Source organism: Stomoxys calcitrans, chromosome 1, assembly GCF_963082655.1.
Source record: "Stomoxys calcitrans chromosome 1, idStoCalc2.1, whole genome shotgun sequence".
Classification (NCBI taxonomy): domain Eukaryota; kingdom Metazoa; phylum Arthropoda; class Insecta; order Diptera; family Muscidae; genus Stomoxys; species Stomoxys calcitrans.
In genome coordinates this window covers 269,092,795-269,115,151 of record NC_081552.1, presented here as the reverse complement: position 1 = coordinate 269,115,151, position 22,357 = coordinate 269,092,795, and the positions used below count along the sequence as shown (strand labels likewise).

The 22,357-nt window shown below is 37.2% G+C and overlaps 2 protein-coding genes and 1 long non-coding RNA gene across 5 annotated transcripts in view; 2 read left to right on the top strand and 1 right to left on the bottom strand.

The window, feature by feature from the left end:
* Positions 1-13,893, bottom strand: part of LOC131994344 (uncharacterized) — a 37,060-nt gene extending 23,167 nt beyond the window's left edge. Inside the window, exon 1 of the long non-coding RNA XR_009396644.1 lies at positions 13,822-13,893. This is a non-coding gene — a long non-coding RNA (uncharacterized LOC131994344). The remainder of the gene's footprint in view (positions 1-13,821) is intronic.
* The window catches only part of LOC106090024 (phosphatidylinositol 4-kinase beta), a 213,254-nt gene that overhangs the window by 3,436 nt on the left and 187,461 nt on the right, over positions 1-22,357 (top strand). The window lies entirely within an intron of this gene.
* LOC131994343 (uncharacterized) lies at positions 18,176-19,132 on the top strand. Of its 2 annotated transcripts, none has more exons than XM_059361178.1 (2): positions 18,176-18,529; positions 18,890-19,132. In XM_059361178.1, exons 1-2 carry the CDS (start codon positions 18,320-18,322, stop codon positions 19,043-19,045), a joined length of 366 nt encoding a protein of 121 aa, XP_059217161.1. In that variant the 5' UTR covers positions 18,176-18,319; the 3' UTR covers positions 19,046-19,132. The 2 variants fall into 2 exon arrangements, with proteins under 2 accessions (XP_059217161.1, XP_059217160.1); XM_059361177.1 differs by lacking the exon at positions 18,890-19,132 and adding an exon at positions 18,586-18,843.

Here is a 22,357-nt window from a genome sequence, read left to right as displayed (position 1 = left end):
AATAAAACTAAACAATTATAAACACAACGAAAGGCCCGAGACGCGACAGACCGACCAGAGACAGGCAACCAAGTTAAGGTGGAGATAACATTGAAAATTTCAACTTTTTTCATTTGTTTATTTGTTTAAAACCTTAATTTCATGGTCGTTCGATTGTTTGTCTGTTGTCAGAAATTAGTGGGTCTATTGTCCGCAAAACATTATGAAATTCAATTTTTATGAACAGATAAAACAATCACCAAGAAAATTTCGGGCTAATAAAACAATGTTTGTAAACAATTCCCAAGTTTTGTGTGTGCCTACATACAGAAAAAAAGAATAATGAATAAGAAGTGTTATGCTATTGAAGCTATATCAAGTTATAGTCCGATTCGGACCATAAATTATTGAATGCTGAATATTGTAGAAGTCATTGTGTAATATTTCAGTTCATTGGGATAAGAATTGCGCCTTGTAGGGGCTCAATGAGCAAAATATGGGAGCTGTATCAAGGTTTAGATCGATCGATCGAGGATGAAAATTGCGCCCTCTAGAGGGTTAAGAAGTCAAGATCCCAGATCGGTTTATAAGGCAGCTGTATCAGGTTATGTGCCGATTTGCGCCATACATAGCAAAGTTATTGGATGTTATAACAAAACACCTCATGCTAAATTTCAACCGAATCGGATAAGAAGTGCGCCCTCCAGCGGCTCAAAAATCAAGATCCGAGATCGGTTTATGTCGCAGCTATACGAGGTTATGAACCGATTTGATTCATACTAAGCACATTTGTTGGAAGTGATACCAAAACACCATGTGCAAAATTATAGCCAAATCGGATAATAATTGCGCCCTCCTAGAGTCTCAAGAAGTCAAGACCCCAGATCGGTTTATATGGCAGCTATATCAGGCTATGAACCGATTTGAATCATACTTAGCACAGTTTTTGGAAGTGATACCGAAACACCATGTGCAAAATTACAGCTAAATCGGATAAAAATTGCGCCCTCTAGCGGCTTAAAAATCAAGATCCGACATCGGTTTATGTCGCAGCTATACCAGGTTATGAACCGATTTGAACCATACTTAGTGAAGTTGTTGGAAGTGTTTCCAAAACACCACGTGCAAAATTTTAGCCAAATCGGACGAGAATTGCGCCCTCTAGAAGCTCAAGAAGTCAAGATCGGTTTATATGGCAGCTTTACCAAAACATGGACCGATTCGGCCTATTTACAGTCCCAACCGACCTACACTAATAAAAAGTATTTGTGCAAAATTTCCAGCGGCTAGCTTTACTCTTTCGAAGGTTAGCGTGATTTCGACAGACAGACGGACGGACGGACATGGCTAGATGGACTTAAAATGACATGACGATCAAGAATATATATACTTTATGGGGCCTTAGATGCATATTTCGAGGTGGTACAATCAGAATGACGAAACTAGTATACCCCCATCCTATGGTGGAGGGTATAAAAAAGTAAGCATTTATAGACGGCCGTATTTCTAAGGCTATTTTGCGTCTCTAACTAAGATACACTGTTGTCTTGTCCCAAGCTCAATTTCCTAACTTTCAACGATATTTTGATTTTCATTGTAGAATTCTTTCTTCTCTCAAGGATCTTTAAACCTACCATTTAAAAAAAAATCCTCAGAAGGTATCGAGAAAAATATCTTTCACCAAAGTAAATGTTTCCTTAAAAAGTTGGAAAATTTATAATTTTTTTTTAAAATTAAGTTTGCTGATCTTTGGCTAGAAAAAACTAGGACCAACATTTTGTGCGTGTGTGTGTTTTTTTAATTACTAATCAATAATGGAGGATGGAAGTTCCCTTAACCCATGAATCATAAAATGTCGAATATTTTGTCGTTAATTGAACATTTTGCTGTGATAAGCCTACATGCGAAGTTCATTGCGAGTTATCAGTAATTTTTCCAAATTTTAAAATTATCGCTGTAAACGTTCTCATGGCAGGTTATCAAATAAAAAAAAGTAGGAAAAGGCAAAAGTGGGGTGGTGCCGACTATACAATGCCCTACACCTACCCTATAAGTGGAAATTGGGAGCTATTTTTTTCCAATTTCACAAATTAACATAGACAGATAGATTGAACGAGAGACAGGCAGACAGACATAACAACCTGGAATCAGAAAGGATGGGGTTGGTCGCTTCCTTTTGGGTATAACAAACAAATGTACTAAGCTATAATCAGGGCTGCGGACTCGACCGGAGTTGAGGTTTTGAGGCCGGAGATCTGTATATTCAGCTGAAGTCGCAGTTCGGTTCGGAGTTGACCACGCTTGCCCCGACTCTCCGACTTCGGCTAGTACTTCGACTCCGAGTTAAACTACGGCAACGAAAACACTCAGGTATCTATTATTGAATTAATTTGCTAGTTTAGGACCCCAATCCAAGTTCTGCGTAATTTTCTCAATAATTTTAGAGTCTTCTTTTGCTTCGGTTGAATCTTTACTTTCAATTTTCTTCTTCGTCTTTTATATCTAAGGAAACAAAACAATCCAACCACTTCTGACAGGTTTTTAAGCGATTACTTTTTTAAGATAATCGATTTTGAAGCAAAAAAATTTTTTGGTTTCATTCAGTAATACATCAATAAAAAGTTTAATTGAATATTATAATGCATTCAATTAAAAAACTCATCGTACCAAGTTTGTTTTCAATTAAAAATGTGATTGAAAATATTACCATTTAAAAATAAGAAATCATTAAATCAAACCTTTTACATTTTTCAAGACAGACATTCTTTCTGTGACAAATTACACTTCTTTCGCAGTACACATGATTTTGTGCATCTGTTGGAAGTTGCAATGATGGCTTTGGACGCTAAGACAACGGCAATGGCTCTCGCTGTGTTGCTCCGTGTGCCCAGGTTCGAATCCTGGCCGGGCTCTGCCGAATTTTTAATTTTTCAAGTTTTTTTTGCCTGTGGGGGCGAGATCATTAAATTTTACAATTTTTCTTTTTGTTTCCTATTCCTGTTTGTGTTTTCTAGCATCAATACGTATTTTGTAGGAGTTTAAAAAACCTTCATCTTCATTTCTTCAACACTTGCAATCCAATGTTGTGCGCCCAATGTTTTTGTTGAAATGGCGTAGTGTTTTCTTTCAATTTCTTAATGACATTCGTTTCATGTTATGTTATAGTTTTAGATTTTTTAGGAAATACCATAGCAATTCTGCAATTGCCACTTAAGTTGAGCATAGGATTGACTGCCACAGACAAGAGGCTGCTAAGTCTTGTCAGTCTTGTCATATGCTGCAATATTTTATCAATTGCCAATTTAGAAACTAAATAAATATCTTTGAACACAACAGGTTTTGAACCACCGGAATACCTTTAGACAATGTTCCTAATTTTTATTAATGATTGAAATTGAACAATGCATTATTGCTCTGTAGCTCCATTTGGCCATATTGCTATTCATGCATTTGTTTGCTGTCGGCTAACAACGGCAGCTAGTGGGTCCGTCCATCCATGCGTCTTTGCATCCGTCTACCGTCTACTTGTTTGCCTAACATTCGTTTAATTATGATGAAAATTTTGTGTGTTTTTTTTTCTTATTCGTTTACTTTACAACTTGTCATTGTCTATTGTTAAATCGTGGTGATTTCGTAAAGCTCCCAGTTCAAAACAACAATAAAAAGAAACCAAAACAAATTCAATGAGCACCAGCCAGCAAAATAACCAAAATAACAAAAAGAAAAAAAAAATAGTAAATCAAATAAAACGAAAACTTACCAAACTACCAACCAAAAAAGTACTGCAACTATCAACAACGACCCGACCGAAGCCAGAGAGTGATTGGAGCCCATCCATTAAGTCGCTTGCTGCTGGTGTTGTTGTTTTTCCACAAAGAAGAAAACTACGAATTTTGGTTTTCAGATATTTTTTAAGGGGTCTGTTGTGCTTTTTTGTTTTGGCTGTGTTTTGGAATTGTGGGGTTTTTTCGTCTTGTAACATAACATAAATACCAGCACCAGCAGCAGCAGCAGTAGCCGTAGCCCAAGTCATTGAACTTTTTCAAGAACGTCATACCTACAGCATGTTGGCAACAGTTATGGCCCAAAGTGGTTTAAACTGCTTCTCCGCCACTTTGTTTAAATCGTCCTCACTGTATTTGACGGCGTTGAGAATCAGTTGACGCATTGTGTTATTGGAAAATAAACCAAAACTGTCGAAAAGCAGCAAACCAGTATTTACAAATTTTCTAAACCCTCATGGGAGACATACCACATTTGGCAAGAAGCCCCAAAGTCTTCTCAAAAGATCTCTTGCATTATTTTCTCCAATGTATCGGAAACATGGAAGGGACAATTAAATTTTTATAACAATTTTTAAAAGATCTAATTTTTGAAAATATGCGTTTTGAACAATTTTGCTAAATAACATTTTAAATTTAAACTAGCCCCAAAATAGCTTCTAAGGCGTTGGGACAAGATTTGAATATGCAAAGAAATATTATCGAATAAAGTTAAATTGAAATTGGAAAAATAACGATTTTTTCCATTTTGTAGATTTATTTGTCAAAATCGTTAATCGTAAGACAAATCATAACCTGTGTAGGTTCGTTAAGGAAATATTCGCTTTGGGCATGAAGTTAATAGGAGTGTTTTATTTAAGCACTACAGTGGAAATTTTATGAAAATAACATCTGTGTGTTGGCACTCTATTCGTCTTAACACATGAACAACTTTTTAACTCTAGTTTACGCCTGAGATTCAAAGACAGAATTTAAAGGCAATTTAACATAGTGTAACATGAAGGCAATATTGTGTGCGAACAAAACAAATTTTAAAGTTAAAGTTTTTCAAAACAATTCCGAAAGCACGACCGAATACCCTACTTGTCCATGGGGCGTTTTACCGCATACGAGGACGAGTAAAATCGTTCGAAATCTTTCAATTCTAAATCATGTATTTCTTTACTGAATTAGAATAAAAGGAGTAAGGGGCCAACCTTTTGAGCTTAACTTTATTCGGACTGCACTCATTGATATGAAAGAAGTATCCCCTGTTCCTTAATGGATTCTTCATGGAAAATTTAGTAGCACAAATCTTCATAAATTGCATTGTATGCCGATACCGCACATATTTCGCAAGTATTATTTAAAATATTTTCACTTACATCCTCGATTTTTGTGTTTTCCACCTCATACAGATTTGCTGGTTATTTTGGTACTTTGCGACCTATGTAGCTGCGCCTTCTTTTTCTTTATATGGAGCAAAATTTTCCTTTGAATATTTATTTTTGACATTTAAAGAGCTTTTAGTGAAATACCATGCTACATGTTCGCTTGACAAACAGTTTAACAATATAACTTCCTTTATCTGAATGATCTTTAAATTTAAATTTGAATGATCTACGAATTTAAATTTGGATGTAAGGTGTACTCCATTCTTAAAATACTTTATTTCAGCCCGAAATTCTCATGAGGGGGAGAACTTGGCCCTGAAAAATTATCAGCATCGTGCTCTTCTCTCAAATACCATTTATTTAAACCCCATATTGTCATTGGTTTTGATTTTGATTTACATGGCCCCAAAATTGTTTATCAATTTCGTTTTCTAATACCTTTCATGTGAACCACATATTGGCATGGTCGAAAATGTTTAACCCTTTGCTGATGATACAAATTTGATTGTTCCTTATTAGGCCAGACATTTGTATAGCAGCCCTCGTACTTATGGGGTTGCAGATCAATATATTGAGGTTTTACAAAGGGAATGACTTGATGCGTATACCCCCATTCTATAGCGGTGGGTATTATAACATCGTTATTCAACACTTACACGACTTATTTTTTCGCACATGAGAGGGAGAGAGCAAAATAATGAGTAGGGTAATGAGGGCCATTCACACTCCCACATACACTTGCAAATATAGCAGAGCAGACTTAACATAATACTGTTGTAGTAGGATAAAAAATTACACAAGGGGGTTGCCAAAACTTATATTGCCATTATAAGCCCAATGTTTTTGTTTTCACTATGGCATGGGATGCGACGAGATATCTGTGTGGTAGCTACAGGTGTACCAGTGTATGTTTCTATTTACTTAAAAGTGAAAGTCTTACTCACTGGCAATCACAATACTCTTTCCACATCCACCCAATGAACCTGAAGTGAGGGTAAGTTTTGAGTATGTTTTTCTTTCTTTCCCTAACTGAAAACAAAAACTCACCAAGCCGTGAATGGCAATGGAAACATAAGCCAAGCATTGTTGCAATGTTTCTTTACACTGCATTTCATTTTTCTTTTAATTTTCTCCAGCATATTTGGAGATTGAAGATTATGTGTGTGTGTGTGTGTGTGGAAATGGTGTATGAAAAAGCACTGTAAATGGTGAGGAAAATCGCAAAGATGTTACACTCGCTCACACATGAGTGATGCATTCAACTACAATGCGTGCCAATGCTGATAGCAGCGATATCAGTGGTCCCCCTTGTGGGAAATCTAAAGGGGACTTGGATGCTGCCGCTGATAAACAGTCGCAAAGTTGCCGAGTCAAGTGCCATTGCCCTCTAGATCACAACAAAGAAATAGCCACTGGAAACAGAACGCCGATCATTTCTCAAAATTTTTGCAATTCAGCATTAGGAAAGTCTATAATTTCGTAGACAAATATAATCAAACAGACATAAATATTTCAGTAGTATTAGAAAAAGTTCCCTGGGAAGACAATAATGGTTATCTCCGTGGAGAAGATACGTACTGTGGCTCACACACATCTATTTTTACTATGTGTCACACTGATAGAGGGATTGTCTAAAGCTGTATGTGTTCTTTCGCTTCTAGTTTCCGCCTGGGAACCAGAAGTCCATAATTTTAACATACGCGACTCATAAAGCAGAACACATAACATTCGGTTTAAATTAAATCGCTCTCTTCAGAGGACTGGTCATAGATTGGCGAACCAAACTCGGCTGCCAAGAAGGGCTTTCAGAATCATTTGAAAATTTCCTGTATTTCTTATGCTATAAACAGAACAAAACAAGAAAAAAGGCGTCAAGTTCGGCCGGGCCAAACTTTGGATACCCACCACCAAACTTTGGATACCCACAAACTTTTTCACAGCTTGTGACTCTGTAATTGCATTCTTTCTTCCGTCAGTTATCGGCTGTTACTTTTAGCTTGCTTTAGAAAAAAAGTGTAAAAAAAAGTATATGTATTTGATTAAAGTTCATTCTAAGTTTTATTAAAAATGCATTTACTTTCTTTTAAAAAATCCGCAATTACTTTTTGGGCAACCCAATAATAAGAACAAGAAATTGTTCAATTGTGTATAACAAAATATTGATCTTTTTAGTGGCTATATCTAAAAAAAACCGATCTGAATCATATACCACACGGATGTCGAAAAGGCTACCACAAGTCAATGTGTCAAATTTCAGTGAAAACGGTTTATAAATGCGCCTTTTATGGGGCCAAGACTTCAAATCGAGATATCGGTCTATATGGCAGCTATATCCAAATCTGGACCGATTTGGGCCAAATTGCAGACATATGTCGAGGGGCTTAACTTTACTCGCTTCCAAAATTTTGGCGACATCGGACAATAAATGCGCCTTTTATGGGTCCAAAACCTTAAATCGAGAGATCGGCCTATATGGCAGCTATATCCAAATCTGGACTGATCTGAGCCAAATGGCAGAAATTTGTCGAGGGGCTTAACTTAACTCGCTGTCTTAAATTTCGGCGACATCGGACAATAAATGTCCCTTTTATGGCCCCAAAACCTTAATTCGAGAGATCGGTCTATATGGCAGCTATATTCAAATCTGGACCGATCTGAGCCAAATTGCAAAAATATGTCGAGGGGCTTAACTCTCGCTGTCCCAAATTTTGGCGACATCGGACAATAAATGCGCCTTTTATGGGACCATATATCAAGATATAGTCCGATATAGCCCATCTTCGAACTTAACCTGTTTATGGACAAAAAAGAATCTGTGCAAAATTTCAGCTCAATATCTCTATTTTTAAAAACTGTAGCGTGATGTCAACAGACAGACGGACATGGCTAGACCTTCTTAGATTTTTACGACAATCAAGAATATATTAACTTTATAGGATCGGAAATGGATATTTCGATGTGTTTCAAACGGAATGACAAAATGAATATACCCCCATCCTTCGGTGGTGGGTATTAAAACACTTATGGGAGTTGTTTTTTTTTTGGCACATTTAAACACCTGCTTTGGGAATGGATATTTCCTTATCGCGTAAATATTACCAAACAATGTAGGTATGTGCTGTAGAGTCATTCTGATAGAGTCATTGTTTGTTGCTCCAATGATTTTTGTCATTGGACATACCAGCATTGTTGTACCTAAGGCGAAAGTTTAAAAAATGTTCGCCTACGAACGAGCTGCTCAACAAACTGGCCGCTCTTTGCCCAGTCGAAAGAGAAATGTTGTGTGTAGAAATGTATCCATAACAGTGGCTAGCACACAGTTGCAATGATGTGCAAGTCCATGGGTTTGCTTAGGATTACTTTCTCGTACACAGTAATGTGCAATAGTGTGAGTATTTTTGATCTATGCGCTAAAATACTCACCCTCTCTCTGTGGTAGGAGAGACACAAGAGAATAATTATTTGTTCAGTAAACGAATAATCGTTTGCGGCTATCGAAACATGTTTGCCATTAAAGAGTTTTTTTTGTTATATAACCATAGAGGAGGTTGTATAACAAACCTTAGACGAGGCTGCTAAAGGGTTTACAATAAACACAGTTAGTTAGGCTTAATAACGCTACGTTTATGGTGTAAAAGTATTTTGTTTATCGTGAAAATGTCCCAAACGTGTTATTTTGTTTGCGTCTGAGTATAAAGAGTATTGTGTACTCGTCTCCATCCGATTTTTTCTAGTTTTTTTTTTCTCGTTTGGGAACATTTCTACCAATTTGTTATTATCAACGATTATTTTCTGTTGTAATATACATTTTTTTATTTAAATTGAGAAGTATTTTGAATTATTTTCCTTTATTATAGCTTATTTCAATTGAAGGCAATGAATCACTGAACAATTAGTCTTCTAACGCATTTAAAGTTTAGAAATTTTTTTTTTATTATAGAACGCCCGCATTCGCTGAGAATTTAGATGACAGACAGACAGACAAACATTTGCACCCAATTCCATTTAACAATTTGTTTCGTTTTCTTTTGTGCCAGCGTTTACGTAGGCTTCTCAAAGGCTGTCTTCGCTTTGAAATTCTCCCCTTCACTAAGAATAATTTATGTAAAATTTATGAAAATATAATTTGTGTTCCCTCCTCCGTCATATACTTTGCTGCCTGCTGCTTCTTAGTCAACCGCAAGACTAAAGCAAAAAAAAAAAAAACAAAAAGCTAACACTTTGACTCAGGAGCCACCATAAAGGCCAATGAAAAATGAAAGTTTTCCTTATCTTTTAGAATGCCGCCGTCAAAAAGTGGGAAAAAAAAAACAAAGTGGCAGACGAAAAACGTAATATCAAAAAGCAACAAAACCATCTAAAAACAGAATAATTCTAATGTGAAAATTATGTTAATTTTTAGAAATAAAAAAAAAAGTTCAGAAATGAAATGAATACTAAAAATAAACGTTTGTATAATAATATGCCTTGGGAATAAAGTTATAAATTAAAAATTAATTTAAAATAAAAAATTATAAAAATACTTTTGCCACTAAATACAAAAATATAAACTAGACTTCAAGGAAGTGTTATGAGGTTTTGAGGGAATCGTTCCAAAAATTGAATTACGTATACATAGGAAATTCATTAGTTTTTTTACAAAATAAATTTTTTGAAATTGGAGAAATTGCTATAATTGTGGTATTTATTGCGCTTACAGAGGTTTAAAACGCCACCGCAATGCGATGCTTCTTTAGGGGAAAGTTTTACATGGCATTGTACCTCAAAAATGTCGCTAGCATTGGGAAGGAATAACAACCGCTGGCAATTATTTCTCATGTTCTCCCGGGATTCCAACCCAGACATTAAGCTTCAAAGATGAGCAAGCTAACCTGTAGGCTACGGTGGCCCCAAATGGCAGAGTATACCCAACACTTTTTACCTTCATAGTTGGCGTTTGGACACAATCATCAATCAGTGCTGTCACCCCCAAACTCATAAAATATTGTAATGCAAAATCAGCAGACTGCGTTTGCTGATGTCAGCAAACTTATATCTCGAGGTACAGTTGTAAAAACTGATTGCTGCGTAGATACTTAAGTCCCCATTCACGCTACACCATTTTTCTTGCGACAATCTTCAGTTCGCAGAAGTGAGAGTTAAGAGTGTAAGACCAACCAAAGAGTCAGATTCGAAAAAAATCGCTAGCGGCGAAACCGATAGGGGAGGCAGAGCCTCGAATCGAATTTGAGTAACAGCGAGACTGATGGTAAATCTATGTTTTTACTTACAATGGTGTAATCGACTTGAAAGTAATTAAAAAGTATTTGCATATGTGTTGTAAATTTTATACACAAGCATTGGCAATTTTGTAAACACGTAAATTCTGTAATGTGTTGTTACCATGTTTTTAGTAAAATTCCCTGAAAATTTTTGGCAATGTGTCGAATTTTCATAAAAATGTGTTAACAATTTCGGAGCGAAATGTGCCAAGAGAAGAACATTGGTAGTGACGTTGTTAAAATAAATAAAATCTATATAAGCGTCAAGACGCTAGACTCTCATTTAGCCGCGGCGTTTTTTTTTTTGCATTAATGAAACAACTTGACGCTGACTCTTTGATTCTGTTTAGAATCTGAGGGGGATTGGTAGGCGTCTCATTCGACACACGTTGTTTGTTGTCAATAGCAAATATTAGTGTGTGAAAGTCTAAACCCAACCAAAGAGTCAACAGTCAAAAATCGCTAGAGGCCAACCAACCAAATAAGAGACGCGGAATCTGGAGTAAAATTTGAGGGATGAAAGAGAAACTGCTAGTAAAGATGTTAGTTTATTATAACAGTTTTTACACTTCTGAATAATTTTGAATTACACGAAATGCATTTAAATTGTATAGCAATTTTTATCACTTAAAAGAATTTGCATAATTTTTTTTTATAAATTTAACACAAACATCTGCAATTTTGTAAACATGTAAATTTTTTTTAAATAAGGTTACCATATTTTTAGTAAAATTCTCCGAAAATTATTGGCAACGCAAAGAATTTTCACGAAAATGTGGCAACATTCCAGAGAGAAATGTGCTGAGAGAAGAGAACTTTGAGAGGGACGTTGCCAAAGAAAGAGAATAGATTCTTTTACAACGTCGTGACGCTAGACTCTGACTCTAGCCGCGGCGGTTGTTTGCTTTCCCATATAAAATGCATGTAAATCAATTTGACGCTGACTCTTTGATTCGGTTTAGACTCTGAGTGTAGCATTCAAAAGATGGTCAAATGGTGGGCTGCCTTCTAATGACGAGTACTTGGGTGTAGTTCTTGTAATAAGGAAATATTTGTACCGGTACTTGTCTTTCATTTTCCTTATTTGTTTATTCATGCTCATTGTTTCCACATTGTTCTGATCGGACTATATTTAGATATAGCTGCCATATAGACCGATCTGACGATAAGGGGAGTGAAGCCCATAAAAGCGTTATTTATTACCCGATTTCGCTGAAATTTGAAACAGCGAGTTTTTTTTCTGATCCTCACGATATTCGACTTTGATATGGATCAGATCGGTCTATAATTCAATATATCTGCCAAAAAGGCCAATATTTTGTTCTACAAAATTGAATAGTGGCATATATATTAGACCACTCAATGTCCGTGCCGAATTTGGGTGCTTAAGTTATCCAATTTTAACTGGACTGTGACGACATGGGGTTTACATATTTTTTTTTTGTTGTGGCATCTTTCGTAAATATCTGATTACTGTTTCGCTTGTTCTGTCCATTACACAAAGATTTTAGTTTCCCCTATTCATATCCATTCCTTGGTACATCGGAATTGTTATTAAAAATCTGTGTTAAGTCATGAATTTGGAAATATACGGCTGGGTATGTGCCTTTCTACTACTTTGGAACATTGCATTTTATCCAACGCCTTAGAAACAATCGCATACCGTATCATTTCAAGTGTTTCTCTAGGGTGTTGGCGACTTTCAAAAAAAAAATCAAATCAAATAAAAATATGTAGTTTTGTTTTAATATTTGAAAAATTTTTGTTTTCGTACGCACACATAAGACTGGGCACACTTTTATTTGAATTTAGCGATAAAAGTTTCAGGTGTTCGTAGATAAAGAAGGCCAGACTGGGAACACAAGTGCGTTGAAGTTTGTATATTCCATGTATGTTTCAGATTTAAAGCGCAGAAACTGAAGTTCGAGTATAACCGAAATTTAACTTACTCACTCCGCCTCGTCGTGGTTCGAATTTCTTCAGCCAGAAATTTATGATTTCGCCTTTAGCTGATTCTGTAGCGCGAGCTCTTTGGAGGCCACCGGAGCGCAAAGGTTAGCATGACCGCCTATAACGCTGAACGCCTAGATTCGAATCCTGGCGAGACCATCAGAAAAATGTTCAGCGGCGGTTTTCCCCTCCTGATGCTGGCAACATTTGTGAGGTAAGATGCCGTGTAAAACTTCTTTCCAAAAAGGTGTCGCACTGCGTCACGCCTTTCGGACTCGGCCATAAAAAGGAGGCCCCTTATTAATGAGCTTAAACTTGAATCGGACTGTACTCATTGATAGGTGAGAAGTTTGCTCCTGTTCCTCAGTGGAATGTTCATGGGCAAAATTTGCAATTTGCACTTCCTATTGGAGTAGGTGGGTTGGGATTGTACAGGGGGCATATTGATCCGTATTTAGATATTACCCCCATGTAAACCGATGTCGGATTTTGATTTCTAGAGTCTGTAGAGAGAGCATCCGATCCGATTTGGTTGATATTTTGCATAACCACTTCTCCAGTGACCTTCAATATACTTGCCAAATATGGTCCGAATCAATCTCTTGATCTTACTTCTTGAACCTCTGGAGGGCGTAATTCTTATACGATTTGGTTGATATTTTGGGCAGTGACTTTTTTATGACCGCTAACACACGTGTCAAGTATGGTGCGAATCGGTTGAAAACCTCATATAGCTCCCATATAAACCGATTTCACTTCTTGAGCCCCTATAGGGCGCAATTCTTATGCGATTTGGTTGAAATTTTGCACAATGGCATCTAGCATGGTCTCCAACATTCAAGTAGAATGCAAATTCAATCTAAAAATAACAAACTGTGTACCCCGCGCAGTTAAATCTAATTCCTATTCAGGGTTCGGGCCGGCCGCACTTCGCACGCTTTTACTTGTTTCTTTTAATGTTGAACGTCCCGCGTTCTTTGCATCATCAGTGTCTCTGCAACCAGATTTAAAGTTTTATTTTAGCCATAGCTTTAGGAAGAATGATGGAATTTTGATAAGAAAATGTTTAAATACTGTCGACATCAAGTAAGACGATATTTACCATAGTGGTTGGAGACTTTGGAAACGTTTTTGTAGTTTTGACGATTTTAAAACACATGCTAAGAAATAATTCTGGTTCTTTTTTTGCGTATCATAGATTGACGCATTTATTTTGTTTCTTTATAAAACTAAAATGAGGAGGTATTTGCTTGTGTTTTTTTTGGCCTTCCCTACCAGTTACGGTTATCTATCTGACTTGTAGCGCTTTCAAACCGACTTCTTGTGGATTGGTTTTGTTCTGTATACCTATTCAATATTTTTTCCTTTGTCAAAAAATATTAGACAACGGAAATAAATAACAGCAAACAGAATTCTTAAGCAAAGAAGAAACCAAACATGGAAAACACACCACTGGCAATTGATAAAAATACATACTGTGTAAACAGCAATGTCGATAATGTTGGCTGCTCGGTTAGTTGGTGGGTGATGATGATGGCGATGGCGATGACAATAGCAATAATAACATACTTAACTTTCAAAAAAAAAAAAAAAAATAAAAATAAAGAAAAATTCAACAAAAAATTGTCAACAATAATAACGTAACAGCCAACAAGCAAGCCAACCATATTTGCCGTAATAATAACAATAACTGAAACGGAAATGGAATTACCCCAAACAGCAACCATCCCCCCCCCCCCAAAGAGCAAAAAAACGGTAAAGAAAACTGAAATCTGTACTGTAAACGGAATGAGCCACCGCCGCAGCCGCTACCACTGCTGTTGCCGTTGCCTCACTTCATTGGCAAACAATAACAATTGCTTAAGCCGCTTATTGGACGAGAATACCATATGCCAACGAGAGATCTTTTGGGAGGGAGGCCAACTTGCGATACACCTTGTTGTGATTACATGGCAAATCTTGGTCTTGCATGGTTGGTAATTGTTGTTGATTGGTGAATGAAGGTCTATGCTTGAGCAGTGGGAAACTAGGGCCCAGCATGTATGTAGGTAACTAAAAATTCATAACAAGCTGTTTGAGGACAACTATTGTGCGACACGCATTTCCAATAGGCTCAAATAGAGTTGCATTCAATTCGGGCACAATTGTAACTTCCTTATTGGTGCCTAGTTTTAGCATCTCTTTGAGGAGCACACCATTTGAAAGGTATATATGACACGCATTTTGATTAGGTAAACCGGTATGGTCTCCATTCAAGTTAACTACCGTCTATTGCCTCATAGTTGACTACCCTCTCTGCCGCTTGATGTTGATGTTATGCAATTTCCAAAACACACATTTGCAAAAAATCATCATTATCATTATGAACAAAAACAAGAAATTGGTATTCATATCAAATCCAAATAAAAAAAAATCTCAAAAAATTCCTCTTAAAGTGGATCATTTCTTAAAATGAATGCCAAATCCGTTCACTTTTTTATGACGAAGCCACCGATAAACCAGATGACGGCTGGATACAAAAGAATCAAAAGAAACCGGAAATCAAATCTTTTTTCGAATCAAACATAAAGCCAACCAAATGGGCAAACCATGGACCGATGCGGCGCAAAGTGGCAGGCTGGTTGTTTTCATCGACAACGGCAGCACTAATCGATCGGCAAGTGGTATGGTGTTTGAGACTGGTTTTCGTTTGATGCCTTGGCCACGAATGAAACATTCTGCCATATAATAATAATTTAATTATACGCTAGGTGTACGCATCAGCGTTGAGCATTCTTTGCTTGGTTTCATGGGGCGAAATCCACAACGAAAGAAAATGAGAAGACACCAAACAACAAGTTGCTGTTGAATATTTTCTAAACTTTATACCAACAATAAGAGAATTTGTGATGCTATGATGCATTTTATCCATCATCGGCGGGCGTCGTCGTCATCGTCATCTTCAGCACTCTCATGGTCAGACTCACAGCCAATCTTGCTGTGCCTAAACAAAGCATGACGATCTGCTGACGCTAAAAGCTAACGCTAATTTCGTGTAGACTTGATAAATTTCCTCGAAAAAGCTGAAACATGTGTCTGTTTTGTTTTATTATTAACTGTCCCTCAAACATGAAATCTCCTGCTCTCTCGCTCTCTCTCTCTCTCTCTCTCTCTCTCTTACACACTTTTTCACTCTACATACGTACGAGTATATGCAAAAACGCCGTTTAACTCATTTAGTTTAGTTGTTTGCTTTTTCTCCTTTATTTTGCGAAATTTGTGCTATTTTTATAAACCACATCATGATCAAGGCAACAAAAAAATATCTAAATTGATATTCACATGTTTTTAAATCAGGGACGTTGCCATTTGTGGGGTCTTCACCCACCAAGATATTTGTGCAAAAAAAAAAAAAACATTTGCATCCTATCCCTGTTCATAGTAAAATCAAGAACGTAGAAATCATGACATAATTACCAGGTAGTGTACCGTAAACTCCGCAAATCGGTAAATAACCAGGTATAGTTGCCATATAAATCGATGTGGGATATTGATTTCTTGCGCCTCTAGAGGGCGCAATTCTCATCCGATTTGGCACAAATTTTGTACAACGCTTCTCTCGTGACCTTCAACATACGTGTCTAATATGCTCTGAATAGATCCATAGCTTTATACAGCTCCCATATAACCCAATCTCCCGATTTTGCTTCTTGAGCCCCTTCAAGGCGCAACTCTTATCCGAATGGATTGAAATATTACATAATGACTTCTGCAATGTTCGGCATTCAATTCATTTATGATCCGAATCATACTATACCTTGATATAGCTCCACTAACATAACAGTTCTTATTCATTATTCTTTGTTTGCCTTAAAAGAGATACTGCGCAAAGAACTCGACAAATGCGATCCATGGTGGAGGGTATATAAAATTCGGCTCGGCTGAACTTAGCGCGCTCTTACTTTTTTATTTTTGATAAGTGAGATAATCTTTATTATTCAGCCATGGATTTAAATGAAATCACGACCAAATGCTAGCCGTTTACAATGCACAAGGGCCTCAAAGCACATTTTAGCGTCCAGTGTAAACGCACTATTATGCTTTGTTTGTAGTCGAAAACTCTCTGGCACATAACCCTATTACAATCATTTGCACCAAGGCGTATTTATAAGGTGGCCGCATCGGCGAATTGCTACAACAGAGCATATTTTTTTGGGAACTTGATGTGTCAAAATTTGTAGAGGAAGCTTTACAGAGGCTTTGCCCACAAAACCACCTAGATTGCAGGTTTAATAGTTTTTCACTGGGTTATTGTTCCGATAAAATAGCTACCAAGTGCAGACCAGGCTAGTTCTAGCTCAATTCCAATTGGGCTGAAATTGTTTCCAACTTCATGGGCGTGTGCCTCGATTATAACCAGTGGTCCCTGGTCCCATCACAAATGTCAAATGCATGGTGGTGAACATGAGGTTTCCTCCTGAATTAAGTTCATACTATTTTGATGGGCAGTATAATTAGCGTACCACTAGCAAAGAACTCAAATAGGAATATTGTGATTTGAGCTTAATTACCACAAGGACGTTTTCTCTACCCTTTTTTGAGGCTTTTGGATATTGGTGGGATTTTTAAATCATTTGAAAAGGAATGTTAAAGGTTAAAGTTAGCTGGATACGAAGATGACAATTTAATCTTGTTATGTGGCCGTTCAGAGTGCATATAGTATGCTGCCAAGATTGACCAACGGGTTTAATGCTAAAAACCGAAAGATACATTTGGTGCCATTCACCAATATGAGGTAACTTGGTGTGTTCAGGGAACCACTCCTACATGCCGCTCTCACTACTGATAAGGGTACTTACAAGCCATTGCAATGTCAGGACTTTGACGTTACGGACTTTGACGTTACATGATTCCCGGGGATGAGGAGGAGTTATAGACGGTTGAGCACCTATTGTGGCACTAGCCTGAAATTGCGGGGGTAGCTGCAGGACTATGGCTAAATGAACACATTTTACCCTGTCTAACTATTTCCTGGCACATAGTCCTTTCACCATTCTTGACTACAATAGGGGCTAGAAATGGCAGTTAGGAGGGCACTTCTCCAGTCCGCATTTATTGTGATGCATGTTGGCTCTTTATCTTCCACATTCTAATGTCTGCCATTGTACTGCCGTAAATTTTGTCTGTGTTCTTCAGTTCTTTTTGAATCTTTTTTGGGGGGCAACAAAGCGAAAAAGGTTGTTAGACGCGTACCATTATATAACCTAAGTTTAAGAACCATAACGGCAGTAAACACCAAAATCAATTTAGAGAATTTTTATTTTGAAAATTACATTTTAATAAGGCAGATTCAAAAATGAATTGACAAATCAAGTTCCATCAGCTGTGCTGATGCGGTCACCTTATTAAATACCCCTTGATTCGCACTATCCTATCTGTCAGAAGACAACTCATCATTCAATTGCTAGATGGTGTTTTGTTCATTTGGTTCGCAGCAGTTAAGAAGTTTCACAAAATGGTAGTGTAAGAAAATAATGAAGCCTGTTCTGGTTCCCCTTCATTATCTCTCCGCACGTTTAGTTTATTCTCTCAATGTTTGTCAATCATTCTATGTATACTGCATGAGAGCACATTGTACATCTCCTGCTGCTTTAGTCTCTACGTTCCCCCTTGAATTTTGGCAAAACGTGATTAGTATTCGTTTTTATGAGAAATGCCCCCCAAAAGTAAAACAACAAGAGAAAAAAACCATTTAATTAGAAAATCATCATTGAAATACAAAAACACACTGAGTGTATCCCCATATCATAGTACGTCATGATCTATAAATATTTTCTTTATATATTTCGAATTGTTTTTTTTTCGGCTAGGTATTTAGAAAGTGACACTTGATTTTATTAAGTCTTTTGGCAATTTGCCCTCTGAGATATTTCCCGAAATTTTTCCAGTGGAAAATTTTCTAAATAAAACTACGACAAAAGCTTCAAAGTCCACAATGTCAATAAGTTTTGGTTGTACCCATGTTCGGAACTTTGCTCACATTTTCGAAAATAATTCACGTGAATTGACCCGCAATAGTTACTTAAATTTTTTGCGCTATTATAAAGCCCAACATTCCCATTATGGTTTAAAGCAGATTTTACGCTATGGCTCAAGGGCATGGAGAAATTTAGAAGCCGATGATAAGGAGTTGTTTACGCAAAAGGTGAAAATTACTACTTGGAAGAATGCTTTCAATAAAGAGATTTTTTTCTCATGTAGAATGTTTTGAGGTTGAGACCGCGGCGTCGTCGCGTTTCCACCTATAGACGACCCATTGGTGTACCTGGTGATCCTTTTCGCAAAAGAAGATTCTTGAATGCCAAGCGCAATGCCAGAGGAAGAAGCTCCAAATTGAAACGGCCACGTTACAATGCTAAAAAATGAGAACTTGAATTCTTTTGAAAATCCTTTTTTTCTTTGTGAAATAAACTCTCAAGCATGTCGACATCTCATCAGGATCTGATCGACATCTCATTACGATTTGCAAGTATGATTTCAATAAAGATATTTTTTTCTCATCTAGAATGTTTTGGGGTTGAGACCGCGACGTCGTCGCGTTTCTACCTATAGGCGACCCATTGGTGATCCTTTTCGCAAAAGACGATTCTTGAATGCCAAGCGCAATGCCAGAAGAAGAAGCTGCAAATCGAAACGGCCACCTTACAATGCTCAAAAATGAGAGCTTGAATTATTTTGAAAATCCTTTTTCTCTTTGTGAAATAAACTCCCAAGCATGTCGACATCTCATCAGGAGTCTTACAAATTACCTTATTCCTGCCACTTTTGCCCATTATTCCCCTTGGTCTGCTCGTCTGTTGTCTTGAGCGACATAATAGGTCGTTTGCGGAATACGTCAACAGTTTAAACCAAAGGAACGGTTAATTAACATGGCATGCCATGGCATTACTGCTCCAGTGCTAGGTGCTGCTGGCTTGGATTGGTTTGGCTTGATTTGCACGAACGTTGAAATGTGAAACAGTTCCCCGCATTAAGCACCCAATTTGGCTTTAGCTGATGTTGACGTTGATGTTTCTGTTTTTGTTTCTACTTTTGCTTTATGGTTTTTTTTGTTGCCTTCTTTCGGTTTTTTTGGCCGTAAACACAGGAAAGCTTTAGCATATTTATGTAAATTTACAAGTGTGCTTGTGATAGCAGTTTTTCAGCGCCTGTTTTTTTCCTATGACAGCAAAAATCAAGGAAGTAACATTTCAAATAATTTTCCTAAAATTGAACCATATCCGTCATTTCACATTGGACAGTACAACTTTACTGGCATATTATCATTAAGAAAATCTTAACAATTCAACAGAATTGTAGGCCCCTCCGGAGTTTTAAATTATTTGAATGCAATTACTGAGAAAATTATTTGTTGTTTTCTTAAGATTGGAAAACAATGGGCAATGAAATTGGAGTTTATATTCTTAGCCCATGGTATGATAATCTTATACTGCAATGTTCACAAAAGCGAATGAAACAGTGGTTAACCCATTAATGCCTGACCCTCGATTCTCCTGTCCGATTTTGATGAAAACTCATATACTTTTTTGGTTTGTTCGGCTCGAGGTCATGGAAACAATTGTAAAAAAACTGATGTTATTGTTTTTGAAAACTGTTTTATTATTGAAAATCCAATATTTCGAACACCACCCGTTTTTCTTCCTCAGAAATCTCATATATTCACTATTTGGAGCATTTATATTGAAGTAGTCATTATTTAATTTAAAAAATTATTTCCTAAGCTGCTATGTTTTTACAACAAACAAGTAAAAGCGTGCTAAGTTCGGCCGGGCCGAATCTTATATAGCCTCCACCATGGATCGCATTTGTCGATTTCTTTTCCCGGCATCTCTTCTTAGGCAAAAACAAGAAATAAAATAGAGAGATCGATTTATATGGAAGCTGTATCAGGCTATAGACCGATTCAGACCATAATAAACATATATGTCATGCGAGGATCCGTCGTACAAAATATCAGGCAAATCGGAAAATAATTACGACCTCTAGACGCTCAAGAAGTCAAGATCCCAGATCGGTTTATAAGGCAGCTATATCAGGTTATGAACCGATTTGAACCCTTTTTGGCACAGTTGTTGAAAGTCATAATAAAATACGTCATGCAAAATTTCAGCCAAATCAGAATGGAATTGCGTCCTCTAGAAGCTCAAGAAGTCAAGATCCAAGATCGGTTTATATGGCAGATATATCAGGTTATCATCCGATTTGAACCATACTTGGCGCAGTTGTTAAAAGTCATAACAAAATACTTCGTGCAAAATTTCATTCCAATTAGATAAGAATTGCGCCCTCTATTGGCTCAAGATGTCAAGATCCAAGATCGGTTTATATGGCAGATATATCAGGTTATCATCCGATTTGAACCATACTTGGCGCAGTTGTTAAAAGTCATAACAAAATACTTCGTGCAAAATTTCATTCCAATTAGATAAGAATTGCGCCCTCTATTGGCTCAAGATGTCAAGTCCCCAGATCGGTTTATTTGACAGCTATATCAGGTTATTGACTGATGCAAACCATACTTGGCACAATTGTTGGATATCATAACAAAATACTTCGTGAAAAATTTCATTCCAATCAGGTAAGAATTGCGCCCTCTAGAGGCTCAAGAAATCAAGAGCCAAGATTTCGTTCCAATCGGATAAGAATTGCGCCCTCTAGAGGCTCAAGAAGTCAAGATCCAAGATCGGTTTATATGGCAGCAAAATCAAAACATGAACCGATATGGCCCATTTACAATCCCAACCGACCTACACTAATAAGAAGTAGCTGTGCAAAATTTCCGGTTAATTACACTGTACAACAGCAGATCTTCAATACGGACAGACGGACGAACATGGCTAGATCGACATAAAATGTCACGACGATCAAGAATATGTATACTCACACGAATATTTCGAGTAGTTACAAACAGAATGACGAAATAAGTATACCCCCATCCTATGGTGGAGGGTATAAAAACATATTCTTTACGTTGTATCATCTTTTGGCGAAGAAAAGTGGATTTTAATGATTTTGACATAAAATCGCACCTGGTGTCAATAGTAAAGGGTTATTATTTAGCTATTATGTTTTTGGCAACACTGGTTTATACAGCTCACGCACGTTTCGTTTGTTGTTTCACAGTTTGGGCTATAATTTTACCATGAATCGTCTTACAAACTAACAACAGGTGCAAATATTTGAATTTTATTATAAAAATGCGTGGTCTGTTAAGGGCGCGCTTCTTCTATTGATTGATTTATGGCTCAATGGTACGCAAATAAGCAGTGAAGATCAGCCAGAAACATTGCAAGAGCTACCAATGCATCCGGAAAAAAAGTCACATTTTGGTGCAGTTTGTAGACTGGAGGCCACCGTAGCGCAGAGGTTAGCATGTCCGCCTACGACGCTGAACGCATGTGTTCGAATCCTGGCGAGACCATCAGAAAAAATTTTCAGCGGTGGTTTTCCCCTCCTAATGCTGGCGACATTTGAGAGGTACTATGCCATGTAAAACTTCTCTCCAAAGAGGTGTCATACTGCGGCACTCCGTTCGGACTCGGCTATAAAAAGAAGGCCCCTTATCATTAAGCTTAAACTTAAATCGGACTGCACTCATTGATATGTGAGAAGTTAGCCCTTGTTCCTTAGTGGAATGTTCATGGGCAAAATTTGCAATTTGCATAAGGGTACAAATAGTTCCTTGCATCTCCGAGATATGAGACTTTCAAAAATTGTCGTAGGAGAAAGTTTCGCCTCTCCAGAAGTAAAATTGTTGTTTTCAGACTATGCTGCACAATCTGTGACATGGCTATATCTACTCAGAATGTCATAGTTATTCACATCATATATGGACTTGGACTAAAATGTTGAGGCCATACAAAACCAAAGCGAATGGTGACGGCTACCAAAATGCCTAAACTCTTGGTGGAGGCCATTTCTCAAAACATGATAAACTCCATCCTTCCATGTTTTTCTAGTAGTAGTGTATCTC

What these genes read in the sequence shown, in the direction of transcription:
- LOC131994343 (XM_059361177.1), top strand. Translation starts at nt 18,320, where the DNA reads ATGTCAATAAGTTTTGGTTGTACCCATGTTCGGAACTTTGCTCACATT. An exon ending in AGGAGTTGTTTACGCAAAAG is followed by an intron (nt 18,530 to 18,585) that starts GTGAAAATTACT and finishes TTTCTCATGTAG; the next exon opens with AATGTTTTGAGGTTGAGACC.